Source organism: Panthera uncia, chromosome B1 (genome assembly GCF_023721935.1).
Source record: "Panthera uncia isolate 11264 chromosome B1, Puncia_PCG_1.0, whole genome shotgun sequence".
Classification (NCBI taxonomy): domain Eukaryota; kingdom Metazoa; phylum Chordata; class Mammalia; order Carnivora; family Felidae; genus Panthera; species Panthera uncia.
This window is the reverse complement of record NC_064811.1, coordinates 87,720,623-87,740,979: the sequence shown is the minus strand read 5'-3', so window position 1 is coordinate 87,740,979 and position 20,357 is coordinate 87,720,623. Positions and strand designations below refer to the sequence as shown.

General features: G+C 37.8%; 1 protein-coding gene and 1 long non-coding RNA gene across 2 annotated transcripts; both read right to left on the bottom strand.

The window, feature by feature from the left end:
* Window positions 1–11,410: 11,410 nt before the first annotated feature.
* On the bottom strand, window positions 11,411–14,811 carry LOC125922999 (uncharacterized). Its single transcript, XR_007457857.1, has 2 exons — window positions 14,574–14,811; window positions 11,411–11,666 (listed from the first exon to the last, which is right to left on the bottom strand). It is a non-coding gene; the product is annotated as an uncharacterized LOC125922999 (long non-coding RNA).
* A 3,642-nt stretch (window positions 14,812–18,453) lies between these two features.
* Window positions 18,454–19,521, bottom strand: LOC125922997 (very-long-chain enoyl-CoA reductase-like). Its single transcript, XM_049630982.1, has one exon. The coding sequence runs from the start codon at window positions 19,448–19,450 to the stop codon at window positions 18,524–18,526; it is 927 nt and encodes a 308-aa protein (XP_049486939.1). The 5' UTR covers window positions 19,451–19,521; the 3' UTR covers window positions 18,454–18,523.
* Between the last annotated feature and the right edge of the window lie 836 nt (window positions 19,522–20,357).

The following is a 20,357-nucleotide window of genomic DNA, read 5'->3' as shown; positions in this document are numbered from 1 at the left end:
TAGAGAATGTGGAGTCGTAGTACCAGTTTTGCTCAGTAAACCTAGTAGTGTCAGACTCCTCTTTTTAGTGCAAACCAAGAATGAAAAAAAACATAGATACAAATGTGAAGATGGTGAATTTGCAAAATTAAAAATAAGAACACTCAAATATGCATTTCAGTCTCTGGTATAAGCCAATGGGAAGGTGTCAGTTGCTTATTTTCTTGTTCTTCAGTATTCCTAGTATTATCACCTCACATTTAATATACTTGTGAACGAGCGATCACCTGCTCTTTATATCCATATGTTCTAGTCCAGTGGTTCTCAAGCCTCATCATGTGTTATGAACACCAGGGCCTCACTCCCATAAATTTCCAATTCACTAGTTCTGTGACAGATTTCTAGAATTCCCATGTGTCACATGTGCCAAGAGGATACTCTTGCTGCTGGCTGGGGATCACACTTGACAACCACTGCTCTAGAAATTCTGTATTTTACTGAAAGGTTTGATAAAGGTAAACTACGAAGAGGAAAAAGGGAAATTCAAATGCGAATGTATTATTTGGGAAGAGCATATGAAAGAGAAGCACAACCTACTTCAATCAGGCTTATGAAAGTTTCATCACCATCCTTCCCTCCAATATGTCCTTCAACAACCCTGCCTCATTCATCGGAATTTGTTGCTGGGGGTCACTTCTCAAAGTATTCTGAGACAAATACTCTATTTACTGAATTTCAATTTACTGGTTAAATGAATTCATGGACATGAGAATATTAAGTAAGAGTAACTTACATTAAAATCAACTGTACGTGATGGCATGAAAGATGGTGACCTGACCTGGATTTAGTCTCCCCCAGAAACTTTGTGACATTGCACAGGAGCTGCTGTGCACTGTTTAGTGGCTACAGTACTTGAATGTGTTCATTCAAAGTATTTTGTGTTCATTCAAAGTATTCAATTTATTCTTCTCAAGAATGTAGACTTCTGTCTTTTGATGTATATTTCCTTTCACGTACTACATTCTACTCTGTATTTTTTCATCATTTTGTCAGTCTCCTTCAACCTTACTACATATCATCCTCAAATTCTTTACTTCTAATTTCACTCATTATTACCTTTACTTTCCTCCGTTAGTGTTCTAATGATTTCTCCATCACCCTTTCTTTTCTCCCCCACTCATATCTTTTTTCAGTATCTTTTACAACACTCTGGGATATTTGGTTATTTCTCTTTCTTTTCACCTGGAACCTGTCTTGTGTAACAAAATATTTTGAAATGTCTTTCAGTAATATACCAGAAATCCAGAAATCCAGAAATACCAGCATAAATTAAAAAGTCAAGGGCATTAAGATATAGAAGAGAAAAGCAAATTCATATAAAATTTAGAATTAAGAAATTTATACTATAAAGACTTTAATAGCTTCATACTTTTAATAAATTTAACTCTGAGCTTCTTGGCAGCTGAAGGAAGGAGCTATAATCAGTTTACAGGAATGGTATTCTCACTTAAAGAGAAGACACACTAGTTCTTTGTAAGGTCAAGCCCATGTCTTGAGTGGGTCTTTGTATTCAGGATTCTGGGTTATGTAGTAGATGACATTTTAATAGCTTTATTAAGTAACTATAGCAGTCTATTTCATAAAGCATTTTTTTAGGATATCCATTAATGTAAGCCAAGGGCAAAATGTCAAAGTACAGCAAAGAAAATATCTTGATAGAGGCTAAGAAAATATGGTCTAAATATGCAGCTTTTTGATAGCACAGCATGATTCAGGAGTTAAAAACAAGGATGTATATAGAGAGACATGCATTTCTTTTTTTCAAAACAATCTCCAGAAATGAAATTCCTTTCACAAATGGCTTCTCATAGAAGTTAGTTAGCAAATGGTTTGAAAGTATGTTCTCTGTTAATGAACAATTTCTTGTGACTGATTAAGGACAGATTCTGCATTTAAGAAATCAGCTAACTGAACAGGAGGGTTGACGACCTCTTGTGAAAATGAGACCAAAAATCAACACTACTTTTTGAATAGATGGCCACCCAATTCCTACATCAAGGTGGGCTAATGGAGTAGGGAGATCCAAGAGTTTACTTAAGAAACAGTTTAGAGTTTTTTTTTTTTCCAGCATATGAATAAATGGATTATTAAGCCTCCAAAGTTCTTCACCATACAATGTGATCAAGATGATTTAGACTGGAACATTTTCAAAACATACGTTACCAGCCACCCACCATGGCTATAGAAAAAAATATCACAGCAAATGTACTGATGGAACATCTGGTTTTAAGAAACTGGTTTCCTTGGTGAATCTACCAGCATGAATGAATTACAAATGTATGCTCAAGTAACTAAATTAATTATCTTGTTACATGGTGTTGATATGATCAAGTACATTTTGGAAGATAATTGACGCAAATAATTTTGGTTTTTAAGTAAATGATTTTAAGCAAACTTTTCTGATAACAGCTAGCAAGCAGAACCAATTTTCCCTTGAGAGTTCTGATAGTCTGTGACATAGTCATGTCATAAGCATGTAGAAGGAACATTCTAGTCTCAATATCAGACATATTTGGGCTTTTCAAACACATCACTGAAATATGTAAAAAGAAAATGAGTGGAATTAGAACACAGGAGCTTTTGTGTTCTTTAAAATTATTAGTTTTCTAGGCCATTTTTATTATTTTTTTAATTCTAGGCCATTTTCCCAACCCTTATTCTCCCAGAAGAGCTATACCTTGCCCACTAGATCTGTATAGGACCAGTATTAGGACTAGTACCAGGAAATCACTTAGCCAATATTGACCATTTGTTTTTGCCCAGAGTAAAAGACTAAATAAAAGCTAATAAAAGTATGTTATTATGAATAGACTTTGTCATAAATGGGTTTAGACAAACACAAGATTCAACCAAGTTTCTAACATTCGTCCTTGCCCTCCATCTATTATTTCTTATCTTAAATACAGAGCCAGGAAAGATCTGTCTGTGGTTTGTCAAGGAGAAAATTGGCATGGAGTTTGAGACAGAATGTATAATTAATGATATCTCTTGCAGAAATACTGTGGCTTTGTAACTCTTTTGTTTTATATATATATATATATATATATACACATTTTTCCCCCAAGCCTAAGAATGCTATTGTTCTGTTAATGGAGCAAAGAATTCTTGGTTCTCAAAGAGTTAGAGATCTGAGTGACTGCATATAAGAACTGGAATGCTTCTCCTTTCTTATTTTTCCTTCTCTGTAGTCATTTAATGATAACCAAATGTCATTGAAGCTTGGGACACATGTAAAATGCACCAAAATAATTTTGCATAGAAGAAAATCAATTTTAGCACCTTTTGGGAACATGACACAAGAAAAACCCCACAAATAACTGTGACCGATACTGAGGTAGGTGAACATATCCTCAAAGCAACCACTAACATGGAAGAGCAGAAAAACAATTTCATGTTTGTACCACTCAATAGAGAAATTATAAAAGACAAAAAGGATTATGCTCTTTGACTCCGAATTCCTCTTGTGTTCCTTATATGTATTTTCTGTATATCACTTCCTTGGCTTAATAACTTGTGTAAAACATGTTTTTTCTTTTGAGCAATTATAAGTGTCCCCTTTTCCCCATGAGGTTGCTCAAAGTTAATTTATCTTAAGAATAAGTGGGGTGTGCTTTGTAAAAATGATCTTTTTTCTACTAATACAAACCTATCTCAGATGAACTGAGAGACAATATTAAAGGTATGTGTGTGAGTGGGACTCCAAAAAAGAAAATAAAAATATTGCATCAGTGGTTTCTTCAAAGGTAATGAGAAAATAAATATATAGAAGACATATTCTATCATTCTGTGTTTACTAGATCTGAATGGGCTACACATGTTCTGAAGACCCCAGTAGATTTGCAAAGTTAGCAGATTTACTAAGCAGACAAAGAATTCCTCCCCCCCCAAACCCCTTCATTCCCTCCTCCCAATCTTCTCAGTGAACTTTATATGAGTATAAAAAATTTGTGTGACAGTCTTCTGGAAACTTGGGAAGACTGAGAAATCACCCCCTTCCCTGAAGTTGTCTCTTGAGATATATTTCTTTTCCTATCGTGTCTCTGAAATATAAAGTTCCTGCACAATCTTACATACCATTTTATTCTTCCTTCCTTGAATTGAAAGGAAACATGTTCCAGCAGAGTGAAATTTTCATTTGGCATGTAGCCTATATATTGATGTTCCAAATGAAATTTCTCCTAGAACTTTCTGGCTTCCATGATTAACCATTCATTGCATTTCAGACCACATAACTCACAGTACATCATATTTATCTAAGGAATTTTTACTGTTTATATTTAGATGTAAATGGTCCAATCACCCATATATCCCACAAAAACAGTACACTGTATTCTTTCTTACAAAAATGACCTAGAATGCTTTGAATTCAAATATGGTTATTGCACTGGTATTTTGACAAATAAAGCTCAGCATTAAAGCAAGAGATTCTTAGTAACTTATATTACTCTGTAGAGTTTAAAAAGGTAAATTTTCTATCAACTGTCTCATATGCGTCTCAAAGGAGGCCACATTACTTTATTTTAGACTATATTCAACATACAATATTTGTTCGTGGCCCAGCATTACTTTAGATGGAATTTCCATGGGACAGTCATTTGGAATCAGCTAATTTTACAAAATTATTTGTTGTCTTTATCACTGAAAACTCGTTTCAAAGAGTAACTGAGGTATAAAGGCACAAACACTCTCAAGGCATAGAAATGATCCATTCTTCTCTGATGGGATAGGTAAAACTTAGTGGTCTGGCCAAGATTCATTTCAAAATTCAAAATGGTTTGATTTTCAGCTTTGGGGTCTTAGAAACATTTCAGTACAATTACCTCAGAGCAGTTATAGTAAAGGTGAATCCCACCTCATTCTCTAATGTCATCAGTAAGAGGCACATATATAAGTCAGAGCATCCACACTGATAATTGTGTACCAGCATCATTTGGAATGGAGAACCTTAATATAAGTGCGAAAACTGGGCAAATATTTCATTTGGTACCAGTAGAGAATTAATTTACAAAGAATTATGTTAATCTCAGAAGAATATATTTCCTAATGAGCAAAACGGAATAATCCTAAGAACAGAGACTTCTTTTTGAATCAGGTTTCAACATAACTACTACATGGGATGTAGAATTGCATTATTGGCATCTACTTGTCTTCCAGTACCTTCTAATGATGGGAGGATCCAAGTTGAGACCTGTCTCCTTCCTATGCTGTGAATGCTCACACCTGCTAGCACAGAGATGTAAATATACCAACCGACTTGGAAAATCTTAATGTCAAAAAAAAAGTGGGTTCTATAAGTATCTACATCTAATTTCTTCTGTTTAACAAATGCCCATTGAGTTTCCAGGCAACAGTCTGAGGTATAAGTTATGGACATAAGTAAGCCATGGTCCCGACATCCAGTAAAAGAAACAAACATATATTCAACCAATTATAGCACAGTAAGAGCTCTATTAAAAATGTGAATGAATTGTTAGAGGAACACAGAGAAAGAAATGATTTATTTTCTTAGATGAAAGATTCAAGAATTGATTCTCAAAGAATAAAATGTGTGAATTTCATCTTGATATGAATTAGAATTTTCTTTTATCACGTGAACAAAAGTAAAAGCATTTACAATAGGAGAAATAGAAGAAGAAAAGATACAGAAATATAGAAGTCTACCACCTTGCATAAGTAATATTGAGTATCTTAATATGGTTAGAGTGTAGGAAAAGTCATAGGGAGGGAGATGCATGAATGAATGAGTGAAGAGTAGTGTAGATTGAAGAATGCCACTCAGAGGATCCTTTAGTTAATCCAGTGCAGACCATGTGGATCCCCTATAGATTTTGATTAAGATAATGAAAATAACAGGTTGTGTTTTAGAAACCTTGGTAGACATTCTGGAAGCTGGATGAGAGAAGGAAGCTACAGGAGTAATGGTAATTCATTAAACAAGTTATTGTTTTTGCCCAAATGATCAAATAAGAAAATAACTAGTTTTGCCGAAATTATACACATAGCTGTGACTGGATGTATTTTGTTAGATTTATATGGTGTTTTTTGTTGTTGGTGTTGGTAGTGGTGTTTTTTTGTTTTTTTGTTTTTTTGGTTTTTTTTTTCTGAAGAGAAGCCTAGGTTAGAGTCATTTCTCTTTTCATCTTTTTGGATTTTATGCCCATGAAGTAAGGAAATGGTATTTTTTCCCTTATCTGTCTTCGAGTTCATGACATATTATCTATCAGAGGCTTTGAAGTATTTGAAGGAGAATTCCATAAAGATCATAGAGTATTATGGTCTCTTTTGAACTGAGGCTTGCCATGTTTGCCTTATTTATGCCACCTTTGGATGAGGACCTACAAGATACCAGCTGTTGACCCATATTTTATATAAAAGTTTTTCTTCTTGAATAAATCAGAGGACCATTTCCTGGGACCAATTCCAGCAGAAAATATTGCCCATTGAAAAAATGTCCTGGATGTCAATAAGAATACCAATTCCTATAATGATAAACCTGGCTCTTGGTGGTATCCAAGTTAATCTCTTAAAGTAGAAAGGGCCTTTCTAGAAACAATTTATATTCCTTGCTAGAATGCTTATTAACCAAAATTTCTTGAGCATCTCTACTGTCCATGGCTTTCAAATAGTGTGCTATTATAGGCATTTCCTTATTCCCGAAAACTGCTGTTCATGAAGATGTGTTTCTGGGCCCCTCCTAAATTTATGGCTCTTAAATGAAACAGACCTCTGGCAGTTTGATCTCTTAAAGTTAGGCATCTTTGATTTGCTTGAAGGAAAAACTGGAGAAGATCAGCAGGGCTTGGATCTGTTTTAATGTGACAATGCTTTGGCTAGAGTTTTCCTCCCTGTTCATTTTCTGACTCTTTAATAAAAAAATCTTTCCTTTCAGTACCCCAAATTTGAAGACATCTTAAGAATGAGCTGTTTTAACCAGCCATTTTTGCTCTGCAGCAGCCCCCGAAACTTTTTTTTATTCTGTTGTAAGTCATTTAAAAGCTGGACAAATGGAGATATAAAATTTTAGTTTATTTTTTAGATATGTGTCAGTCACATGTTTCCTCAAACACTGCACGTTTATCAGCACACTGTAGTATATATTAAGAGTTTGGGCTTTAAATTATTTGATTTTATGTCACAATTAAATACATTTCAACAAATCTTAACTTTTTAGAGCTAACTGGCAAATCTTTTCACACACGTTCACGAATCTCTTTTCGATGTACATGCATATGTATGTGGTGTTTATGGTTGCTTTCAAAGTATGTAATCAACAACCTTCAGATATATTTTCCACACTTTAAGCTCAAATTACCTGAAGTAAGAAGTCATCGTGTAATGTTAGTACTCTGCTTTAGCTACTATTTATTAACTTTTTTTCTGTATTTAGTAAACACTTATGAGCCCCCATTTCCTCCAAGGCACTATATTGCATTTTAAAGCAATGAAAAGTTAGGTTTACTGTAGGGAATACCCTTGAAAAATTTCATTAAACCCTTCTTGTCTACATAGTTTAGAGTAAATGAAAACACATCCAAACTCAAGTTACTCTGTGTCCATGGAATTATAAACCAATAGGAAGTGGGTAACCATGTAAGTATTTACGTTGGGGTAATGACTCAACATTAGATATTTAATGTGATTTTCTATGGCAAGATGATTATAATATGAGGAGCTTATTTATAAATAAAAATTACTTATACCCAATAATCTAATATTTTGATTGCATTACTGGTTGTTATAACCAAGTCTCTGCTGCATTTGCAATATATTATTATAAAGAATGTCAAGCATAAACAAAAGTAAATAAAATAGTAAAATAAACCCTCTGTACCCACAGCCCATGCAGCCAGCATTGCTTTAAACATTATTTTTTTTCCAGAAGTTTGTGTGTGTTTGTGTGTATGTGTGTGGTGGTGAGAGATTAATGGGTGTGGAGGTATTATAATATAATATTCCATTTGAAGCTCTTGGGATGGCATCTAAGATTCAGCAGCTTGAAATTGTTGGTTCAAAGTATCTGAGAAAAACATTTTAAATTTAGGTTGCAAATGCAACCGCCCAATGGGGATTAATCCCCCTGGTAGATAATGACCTTCAACACTTATATCACCACCAACACTTGAATAGCCAAAGCAAGCAGGAAGAGGGGTATGCTTAGTACAGGATTAGTGTGATTAGAAGAAACCTGTTCTGCTTGTTTTATTCATCTGACTGTTTGTAAATGGACAAGGAAGGTGAAAAATAGCTACCATCCTGAATAACAAAAGTACATTTACCCACCACCCTATCCTTTTCCAGATTTGCATTAAAGTGTCTTAAATGTTCATTTATTTACACATGAAGAGAATTCCAGGTTTCTACACTGGGCTTTATTCTCAGGACAGAGTTGCTCTGTTGCTCTCCTCTCACCTGAGTTCCTAGTCACCAAACACGTGACTGTGAATGACAGCTGGGCATAGCTGAGAGCACAACTTATAATGAAAATCACAAACTGCTGATCTTCTATCAGAACCTAGTCCACTAATCTTCCAGTGTGTGACCTGAATGAGGTTCTCAGGCCATTTTAAGCCTACACGTAAAATACAGAGATGGCACATAAAAAACTTTTATTTTCAACTTCTCTTGAAAAATTAGAAAGTTTGGTGTCACTGAACTCACAATGGCCAAGTGACATCTTCCCCTTTGGACTGGCATGTTCTCGTAATAGACCACAGTTCCCACCTGACCAGAGTCATTCACCCATGTTCCTGTCCAAAAGAACTTGAGTTTGCTAACCTTGATCTGCAGCCATTAACAAGCGCTGTCCCCTCCGTAAACTCACTGAACAAATGAGCAGGCCCTCAGGGACAGAAGACCTATTAGTGGCTTTATAATTGGTTGTAAAAAATTGGTATTTTGAGCAAGGAATCAAGGCACGATAGATGTGAATTTTTAACATGTTAGAATATGAAGAGGAAATTTCCAAATAGATGACACAGAACCAGTTTGATACAGTTAAAACCCCTGAGGAATATTTTAAAAAGAATGAGAAGGGATAACAGTTCTTTTCAGATCTGTCATTGGTTGTTGGCCTTATTTATCTCAACGAGGGAAGGCTTAGAGTGCTTCCTTCTTCACCTCAAGCGTAGTGACGGGGACTTCCATGCGATCATTCAAAAGCTTGAAATATGTTCACTATGGTTAACTGGCATCATCAGAAGATGCTTAATTCATGCCAGAGAGGGGGAAACACATTCTGTTTGGATCATTGCCCACTTCTATTGAGCTTGGGACAAACAGTGTGTTTTCAGTGAATCGGATGTGGGCTACCCATGTAAGGGAGGACCTGTTTTGACCCTCAAGGAGGATGATGGATTCTAATAGCAAGACCCTGTGTGTGAGGTGTGGGCAACCTGAAGTGCGAAGGAAGAGAGTTCAAGTGAGTGATGGGGAAGGGGGAAACAAATAAGAAACTGACCATCTGTTCTGTAACAAACCCCATAGGTTCTAGCCAGCTAGAAAGGAGGGAATATTTAATACAACATGAAATGTAGAATTATATTACATAGGGTGTGACATTTTACTTACCAAATTGAGCCTGTGTTTACAACTTCAAGTGACCTTGAGGTCTCATCAGGGTCAGAAGATTACCACCCCTGAGTACATTTTAAAGGGACCACGGTACACAAAAACAAAATCATGTTTTGATTATATTGGGAGTTGTGCTTGTTCCTTGTATTGTATACAAGACACCAACAGCACAGCAATGTAAGCAACCAGGCTCTGTGGGGAGATTGGCATATCGTCTTCAGGCTCTTAGATCTTCCGGTTTTCACGTATAGCTCTATAAATGTGCTGGTAGTCTGATCATCCGGGTCACCAGTATCTTACCTAGTACATCCTTCTGTTATTTTCCAAGGCTGTTGAAACTATAATTGACATGAATTTTCTTTCTTTTTTTTTTTATTTTGCTCTGCAATTCCCTTAAAATTTTAAATTCTACCAACTTGTGGTTATTTTCACCGAAATTAACTTTACATTCTCAACATTTTTCCCTTGTTGCACAAAGTAGATATAAAGTAGATCATCCTTACTGATAGTCACTTACAGGTTATGGAAAGCAGTCAGTGCTTTTTTCCTATTGTTGAAGAGGGTTCCTGTCTGCAGACTTTATGGCATGCTCTAGTGTTTGTTTGTTTGTTTCTTTGTTTTGGAGGAAGGGGGAGGGAAATAAAAGGAAATAAGTATTTTGATACTTCTAGAAGTTTATATGCAGTTAGAAAAAATAAGTGAAAATGAAAGGTGTTGAAATTAATAAGGTTACAGTTGAAGCACCATGATTATAAAGAAGCAAGAGAGAACCAGATTTATTAGCATGTTATTGAGTTGCATGTGAAGTATATCCTTAGCCATTTCCTGTGAAAGAAAAGCTCAAACAAAAAAAAAATGTAAGAAAAATGTAGGTTAAGTCACCTATGTCAGATGTAATTGATACTTAAGAATCATAAAATTAACTAATTGGACATATTTATAGGAAAGAGAGCAAAAATAAATCAATTTATAATTCCCTGGGTACATTTATTTAGACTTTAAAATATGAAGATGGACATTAAAAGAAGAAGAAGAGAGGAAAGGGACTCTGGAAGAAAGGACCTTTGGGAATCATGAAACATTCCCTGAGCATGTGTAGTTGAGTAATTTGTACGTTTGAGAGAGAGTGAGACAATAAAAAATTAAAAAAATTAAACTGATTTTTAAAAAATTACTTATATATCCACTCCCGAATTATATCAGAGATATAATTACTTTCTCAAATAGTTAGAAATGCATATCTTATTTAAGCAGTCAGGTTTTATTTAGCAAAACCTCTATTAGCAGTAAGAAGTAGGAAAGCATTGTTTTGAAAATATATTCTTAGCACCTAAGGAAACAGAGGAGTCTATAAAAAATTGAGAATGCTGATTCATTAGATTGTGAGTTCTTTGGGAATATTATATTTATACTCAGAACATAAAGAGACTGGTGCTCAAAAAAAAAAAAAAGACTAAGAATGAATGAATGGATGGATGAAAGAATGAAAAACTCAATGTGTAACCTCAGAACTGTTCAAAAACACACATATAAATCTGGCTTTACTCCCCTCTCAAGGTAGTTTCTTCACTCATTGATTTATTGTTTTTGTTTGTTTGTTTGTTTGTTTGTTTATGGAATGTTAAACCTAGATTAAAGAGATTTCAGGAATTTAGTCTGATCCTCTTGTCTCAAAGGAGAGAGACCTGAGGGTAAGGCAGGTTAAGGTAACAAAACAGAGACTAATATAACACTGTATGTTAACTAATTGGTATTAAAATAAAAACTTAAAAAATAAAAATAGAGCACACACACACACACACACACACCAAGGGACTGTATTCAGAGCTGATCCAAGCATAGGCAGTGACCTCAATTTCACTTAAAGTTTCTCTTTTTGGGTGAGGGTATGTTGTCGCTGTTGGAAAGGTAAAAGGTATAGGAGAAAATTTCCTGAGGTCTGATGAATTCTTGCAGTTAGAAAATGTGGGGAATTTACCAAAGCGCATCTTGGGGAAAATTGCTCAAATACAGGCACGGTCATTAAAAATTTCCTTTTGAATCTTCTATTCAGAATCCTAAAAATAAAATAAGAAAAGCTTTAAGTGGAAATGGATTAGTCCATAGTTTTAAAGTAAGAACGAATGCACTTTTATTCAAAGTATGTGCTTTATTAAAATCGTTTAAAAAGTACCCACATTTATTATCATCTCAGTGAATGTAATTTGGTATCTTACACAAGAATGACTTTGAAAACTATGACTCTAGCTTGCCCATCAATGAAAGCAATTCTCATAATGGCCAAAAAATACAAGGCTAATACTACAGTATTCTTATAAACAATGACTAACAATTGCAGGATATAAATGGAAAAAATGCCATTTATGATAATGCAGTAGCTTTGAAACACTTGTGAGGGAGTCCAATTATAGTATCTCCTGCCACCCTTTCAGTATAACACTACCACCCATGAATGGGACCGTGTATCACTTCCTCCAGAACAATTCCATTCAGTTCAATCATGAAGAAAACCTCTTTTATGCAGATCCCCCACTTCCTTCCCTCTGATGTCCAGATCTTTCAAGCTCACTAAGTCACACAGCATTTCTGTGCATTGTTACCTCCTCCTCAATGAAGCTGTTGGGAAACACTTCAAAGGGTCTGTTCAGGAGGAGGAAAAAACGAGCAAGGGGGGAGGGGAAGGAAGGGAAATCAAGTCAGTGTTTGCCAAAACAATGAAAAAAGTGGGAGTTGGTGATAATGGTGGTGGTGATAGTGGAGAAGGAGTAATCTTTACTGAGCCAAATGAAATGGTTACCTGAGAGAAATGTTTAATTCATTCTGAAGAGAAAAATTGATTTAGGAGTTAGGTAATTACCTTAAATTTGTGAAAATGCATAACGTAGAAAGTGGTGTTAAGAGAATAATTCGGGGTGTAAAAGGGGAGTCTGAAAAAATGGGGAGATGCCTTTGACATCCCTAAACTTTTCAAAGCCTCTGAATTTCCATTTTAACTCATTGAGACACCAGGCATGTAGCATTAGTGCAAAAAACCAAGTCTGGACTCATGTGGCTACATTTGTTTGGACATAAATACTTGCGTAGAGGATTTCTCTCCAAGACATGTTCCTGGTAATAAAAACATAGCCATACTATAGAGATGTATAGTATAAAGGCAGATTGTTTTTAAAAGGGGGATTTCAAGGTTTACTGCAAGGCGTCAGCTACTCTTTAAGTTAAAATAATGTTTGACAGGTCAGTAATGAGACATGAAAGATTTAAAACAACAACAACAAAAAAAACCAAGCAATTCTGTGCAACTAAAGGGGCAGAAACAGAAACATCAAAGCTCAGGAACTGTATACATTGCACAAAGCGTTAGGAGTTTCTGTTCTCTTTAACATTTTGACATACGCTGTGTAGTGTGGTTAGAGCTGTTAAGGGAATGCAAGTTGCTTTCCAAGCACTTCTTTTACGGCTCATCATCTTTCCATGGTCGCGCAAAGGGCACTTTGAAGTTTCCTAGGAAAACGCACAAGGTAATGTGCTTTGCTGGGTAGGATAAGTACCAACAGAAAATGCTGATTAAGACATGTAGTATAATAATCTATCAAGTAGTATTTGTGTTTGGTTTAAATAGAATTTTGATCTTTTCACACAGGGATTCCAAGAGAAATCTCTTATCCTCCCTAGTCGTGCAGCTCTGTTAGGACTGAAAACCTCTTATAGGGGGCTGAGAAGACTTAGAAGCCGGTATTGGCAGGTTGACTGTCCAGTGAAAGGAGAATGTGTGCAGTACCTCCCAAGTGGTAGTAGTTGAACTCCGTATAGAATGATTCGGAAGGATTTTTTCATAATTCTTACATTCTTCTGCTTGATCATGTATTATTTGATTGGATGGTTTTTCATTTAGCTTCAGCAAATTATCAAAAGGATTTCTTACATGGAATAAGGTAGGTGTGATCATTTCTGAAATTGACTTTTTTTTTTTTTTTAACGTTTATTTATTTTTGAGACAGAGAGACAAAGCATGAACGGGGGAGGGTCAGAGAGAGGGAGACACAGAATCTGAAACAGGCTCCAGGCTCTGAGCTGTCAGCACAGTGTCCAACGCGGGGCCTGAACTCACGGACCGCGAGATCATGACCCGAGCTGAAGTCGGCGGCTTAACTGACTGAGCCACCCAGGCGCCCCCTGAAATTGACTTTAAACATTTGGCAGAAATGCGTCTGTGGAGGAATGCTTCTTAGAGCATGTTACAGCTTCAGGGACAGGGAAACCTTTTGGTGTTCTCATAACTGACAAATACCCTGAACCTGATTTCCAGAGCCAAGATATTCCTTGATAGTCAATGTCATGGAATGGAAGAAGCATGGACTTTAGAACCAGACAGTTGTAGATTTATATGCACACCCCACCATTTACCAGCTGGGGGACCTTGAGAAAGTCTAGGCTTTCTCATCTGTAAAATTGGGATAATGATGCCAATTTAATGGAGGCTTATTGTAGGAATTAAAATGCAATTTATGGAAAGCTTTAACATTTAACAAGCACCGGTTCTCCCGTGTTACCTTCAACAGAAGGAGAATTGATTGGAAAGGCTTCCATTTGGGAACCAGAAAAAAGTATGAACAAAATTGCAAGAAGGGAAACTATTCTTTCTCTTCATATTAATTTTTATTCCTGTAGTTTCAAAGCCTATCATCCCCAAAGCTTAAATGTTGGAATCAGAACAAATGAATGAGGGGATTATGTGGACTTATGTCTCTCTACTCCTTCTTATCATTTCTAACCTCCCGCCCCCAGCGTATAGTTTTACAAGTAAGCCATTTGGGGGATCAGCATGAGCACATCAAGGGTGTACACAGATTCCTCCAACTCAGCTTGTCTAATGCTGAACTTAGGACTTTTTCTGCCCCAACCCAAACTGAAAAGCTAGGATTTATCTTGGCCATCCTCTCTGATACTCTCTTCATACAACCCACCTGCAAGACCTTTTGTTGATACTTTTCATCAGCCCCGGTTCAGGTGCTTTTTCTGTTTCTCCTTTGACTCCCTCTGAGTTTTGGTATTCTTCGATTCTTTCTTTGAAGGGGCCTTGGAGGTCAGAGCCTTTTAATTGGTGTCTTTTTGTCTGGTCTCAATCTCTTCCAAATACAAAGCTAATTTTTTGTAACTCCTCTTGCTTAGAACCATTAAATGTCTGCCCCCAACCTTAGAACTTAAAAGTCTGGATTCCTTTGTGTAGTGAATGAGGCCCTTTATGACATGGTCCTAACCGGGCATTCAGCCCTATATCCTGCCATGCCTCACCTTGTTCCATAAGCTCCACTCATGCAGAATAACTTGAGGTTCCCATACTGCCGCTAAACTCTGCACCTTTGTACCTGATATTCCCTCTACCTGGATCTCCTTTTATCCTATTGCCCACTGGGAAATGAGATAGTTCAAATGTTACCTTCTCTAAAACACTGCCTGATTCTCGTGGCTTACTAACACCTGACCTTCAAAACCAGGGACAATGAATCATTCCCTTCTCTATGCTCCCTCAATCTTGTGTAGACACTAGGACTGCACTCACCCTATTGTATTAGATGTATTTCCACTCCTATGGAACTCTATGAACAGTGAACATATCTTTTCCCCTTTATGATCTCAGGTTGTTCCTCATATTAATTAAGCCTGGTTGAGCAATTGAATTTAGGAGACAGAATCAGGTTACAGGGATGTGGCAGCGCAGGAGAAAGATATGAGGCCACATTTACAACCTGGGAAAGAAAATAAAAGGAGAAGCTCTAGATTATTTAGGGTAGCTTTGGCATAGTGATTTTATATAATGAAAACCTATCAGTAGTATAGAAAGAAGAGTGAAAGAAAATTTAATGGCAAGTGGTATATTTGCTTCAAAATCTCAATGGCTTGACCCTTAAACTTTTAGATCTATTGCATCAGGATATGGCCCAAACTGTTGGAAGAAATACACTCCAACTTGCAGTGCCTTACCTAAAATAGTAGTGTATTTCTCATGGTTCCATAACAAAAGTGTTTGTAAAATATCGGGAGATAGAGAAGGAGTGGTCACTTTGACAGTGGCACTGAGGGAGGCTTTGCAAAAGAAGAGGTAATTTATTTGGTTGAAACTTGAAGAATGCTTATGACTTCAACAGGTTAAAAAAAAGTCAGGAAAAAGACCCTCCGGTAGAGAGAATAGCATGAAAAAAGCAGATTAATGAAACACATGCAGTGTCCAGGGGAATGCAAATAATTTGGTATGAAGAAGTGAGAAAGTGGTGAGAATTTATACTGATCAGGTATGTGGGAACCACATTGTGAAAGTCTTAAATGGTAAATTGGGTAGTTAGGCTTATGGGAAGTCTATATGGAATGTCCCAAATGGGAAGCCACATAAGGCTTTTGATCCAAGTGGTGACGTGATCATAGCTATAATATACAAGGATCCTTCAGATGGCAGTGGAAGGAATGGCTTATTACTATATGGTTATATGGCCCCCTGGTCATTTCTATGGCACATATTCTGGGCAAGGGGGTTTACCACGGATAGATTTTTCTAAATCCCAACAGAGAGAAGAGTTATTTTGTCTGGTATAGCATAAAAGCTGGAATGAGTGCCTCAGCATTCCCATCCTCATTCAAACATCAGAATACCTTGGGGAGGAAAAGTTCAGATGGGGAAGTGTCTCCTTCTAGGCCTGGTGGGAAGAGCAGGATATAATTATCTTTATACAATGAGACACACCAAGAGTTGAACGGCTCACTTAAAATACAAGCAAACTTAAAATGTATGACCGTAAACTACATGCCCCCCAGTCTATCCACAAAAAAAGATTTGGCTGTGTACTCTTTCCTTGGGGGTGGGGAAAAGAATATAGTATATATTTCTTCACACATCTAAAGATTCCTTTGAACTCATTTTACTTATATCCCTACACAATTTTATTTGAAGGCTGCAGTGCCCACAAATCCATGCAGATAATTTACATTTTGATGTAAGCAATTTCGTAAAAATTTTTCCTGTCTGGATTTTGGGCCAAAATTTTTGGTCAGAGAGGAATGAGTCATAGGCTCATAAAAGAGAGACATTTGGGTCATCAGTGATATTAGTACAATGCTGAACCTATGACGGTTTTCAGATTTTAGTTGGTTACTTTTTAATATCCAAACCCATCTTGTATTTTCCCAGGCTAAAGAAACTGAAGAGAAGATCCCTGCTAGCTGTTTTCATATACCTACTGGAACCTTATTTCCCGAAGAAGCAGTGAAGCCCACGAGTTTATACAAAGGTGATGTCACCGTAGAAAGATCACAGTGAATTTTATAAAACCAAGTCTAAAAGAAATTTAGGCTTTGGATACATAGAAGAAATGTGAAGATTTTGCTGGTTGGCTGAACAGGATATATAATAAAAAGCAGACATTTATTCACAAATATTTAAGTGCTTCTTACAAAATGTTAAACAGAGCTAGGTACTTAGTAGATCTTGAAGAAGGGGTATCTTTCCTGGATAGACCAGGAAAGAGAAGTGAAAAGTAGAATGTGGAGGGCCTCACACAGCTAGCTAAGGCATTTCTAATTTCTCTTGGAGGCAATAATGAATCATGCAGGAGAGCATGTTTGAAAGATTAATCCAGGAGCATTATCAGATAATTGGGGAAAGGGAAGAGAAAGAAGGCAGATGAGCAGTTGAGGGAGGCTTGCATAGTAGTCTCAGCATGGGGGAACAGAATCAAATATTGGCTTAGAGATTATTTTTTAAAAATTGCCAGAAGATACATGAATATATTCTTTGTTTGAGACTTGATCACACAAAAATTTTTAGGGGAAGATTTCTATGCCAACTTGGTTTAATAAGAACAAAAGTAGTGTCAGTCAACCAGGTATTAGGAAAAAGATATTCCTGTTAGGTCGAGAAGTTCATGCCTTTCTGCTGAACTATCATTATGAACAGCTTATTTAAAATTAAGTGTTGTCTAGGATTAAAAGTGTGAAAACCAAGACTTGATTTTACAAACCATAAAAGCCATGTGGGATCTGTGACCATACTCATTTGAGAAACATGGAGTTCCTGGTCTTGGATCAAACAAATGGGAAGAGAGCAAAAGAGAGAGGAAGTTGGTCAGGGAATCCAACCATGATTACAAGCATAGCAGGGTTTGCACCAAGGAAGAGTAGGCATATAAACAAGCCCAGCTCTTTTGCAGGTCTCCAGAGGAAAGCTGACAAGTCTTAAATAGCCAAGTGTACATACCAATGATGGTTCAGACAAAGGCTCACAATGGTTGACATTTTCTCTGACAGGACACCACCCTCACTCCCATGTGAATTGCTCCTTGCATTTTTTTTGCCTTTATAGCATTTATCAAAGCTAGTGATTATACATGTCTGTGATTATGTGATAAATGTCTGTCTTGCCTATTGGGCTATAAGTTTAATAATGGAATAATGGAAGGCACCGTGGCTGTTTTGCTCACCATGGTATTCCCAGCAACAATGAGAGTGTCTGGCACATATGTTATTCTTTTACTTTTTAAATTTTTTTTTCAATGATTATTTTTGAGAGACAGAGCATGAGTGGGGGAGGGGCAGAGAGAGAGGGAGACACAGAATATGAAGCAGGCTCCAGGCTCTGATCTGTCAGCACAGAGCCTGATCAGGCTCAAACTCACAAACCATGAAATCATGACCTGAGCTGAAGTGGGACGCTTAACCGACTGAATCACTCAGGCTCCCCTGTTATTCTTAATAAATATCTTTTGGGAAGATTAATGCGTAACACTGTTTTTTTTTTTTTTTTTTGGCCGGGGCAGGCAGGTTTTATTCCAAGCGCCGGACAGTGGTGGTCCCCCCCTCCTCCCTCGGAATGCTGCTGGGACAGAGGAAGAGCCTGGCTTGGTGGAGCCTGGGAGCCGGCGGCGGCTCAGAGCAGGAAGGGGATGATGGGCATGCGCAGAGGCGGGTAGTCCCGGAACTCCTTCAGGTAGCTGCGGTGCTTGCCCTTGGCCCAGATGGTCACCTGAGTGAAGCCCACCAGGGAGAAGAGGGCCACTGGGAGACACTGTGTCATGATGGCAAAGCCAATCCAGGATCCCACCTCGTACGTATAGTTGGGGCAGGACACCAGCAGGAAGAGCCAGGTGAAGGGGTTCTTGGAGGGGTATGGGATCTTCCTGGTCTTGGACCCAGCTGGCCGCAGGTCCCGCAGGGCCATGTGGATGGAAAAGTTGCCAAGCTGGCAGATCACGAAGATGGCGAGGGCCAGTTTCACCTGCTGAGCTCCATAGGTGGGGGGTGTGTAGAGAGGGTGGTTAATGTAATAGGCCATCCATGCGGCGAAGCCCCAGTAGTAGGTGCAGTTCTTGAAGATGTTGCGCAGGGGCATGGTGCCGTGGGAGAAGCGGTGCACGAAGAGCGTCTCCAGCAGACGCTTGATGTAGTGGAATGAGTGGCAGATGCAGGCAAGGTGCACCACCGTGTGCCGGCTGGACGTGAAGTCATACTTGTGGCTGTAGATGAAGGGCACCCGGAAGTAGAAGAGCAGGTAGATGAAAAGGGGCCCTGCGTACTCGGTCAGGAAGACCGTCACCCAGCTGATCTGGGCCCCCAGGTCCCGGAAGTAGAGTGTGGCCGTGGTGCCCACAGGCAGCTTCTGCAGGACGTCCTCATCCTTCAGGGACTTGCCCTTGGGGTCCAGGCAGAGGGACTGGTGGGCAGGGTACCACTGTGGATGGGTCTTGGTGAAGAGGTTCTTGATCTCGGCAATGGTGGCATGGGGCTCCACCTTGTCCAGGAAGCACAGCTTCTCTCGCGTCTTCGCGTCCAGAATCTCCACCTCATAGTGTTTCATGGCTTCTTCACACAACCCCTACTAATCCTGCTGCTGCTGCTGCCTACCTGCGCGCGACAAGGAACAGGCTCCCTGTTATTCCTCCACTATTATTAATATTCCTCCAAATATTATATATATATATATAATATATATAATTATATATATAATATATATAATATTCCTCCAAATATTAATTAAATATCTATGACTAATTGGCAAACTAGTCTCAAATAATCAGCATTAGGTACTGTGTATTGATAATTTTGAAGACTGTCAATGTTCACATGTCAGAGAAGAATGAGGAAAATGAAATGACAAATAGCAATATTTGAAGGGCTCACCAATCTATGAAAAGAGGCGCAGAAGGGATTGTGAAAAATCCACTATTCTGTTTCACTTTATGAACATTATCAAATTATAAAGTGGTCAAGGTAGTGAAAATTAAAAGTGGAACTAATGGGCATATACACTATGGTGAGGAAAGCAATGTCATTTTCATAAAAGGAAGTTATAGGGGCACCTGGGTGGCTCAGTCGGTTAAGTGGCCGACTTCGGCTCAGGTCATGATCTCGCGGTCCGTGAGTTCGAGCCCCGCGTGGGGCTCTGTGCTGACTGCTCAGAGCCTGGAGCCTGCTTCAGATTCTGTGTCTCCCTCTCTCTGACCCTCCCCCGTTCATGCTCTGTCTCTCTCTGTCTCAAAAATAAATAAACGTTATAAAAAAATTAAAAAAAAATAAAAAAATGAAAGGAAGTTACAGCTGACCGCATTATATATTCCCCTGAAGGGACATGCATATGTGACTGTAAATAAAAGACAAAATGAAATGTAAACCTATTTCCATTTTCAAAAGCTTTTAACAAAGTTCTGCATCAAAAGCCATTGGGGAAAAAAAGGTGTGTCACTATGGAACTGGGGAAAATGTTT

Coding starts and splice junctions, on each gene's coding strand:
- LOC125922997 (XM_049630982.1), bottom strand. CDS start 19,450: ATGAAACACTATGAGGTGGAGATTCTGGACGCGAAGACGCGAGAGAAG.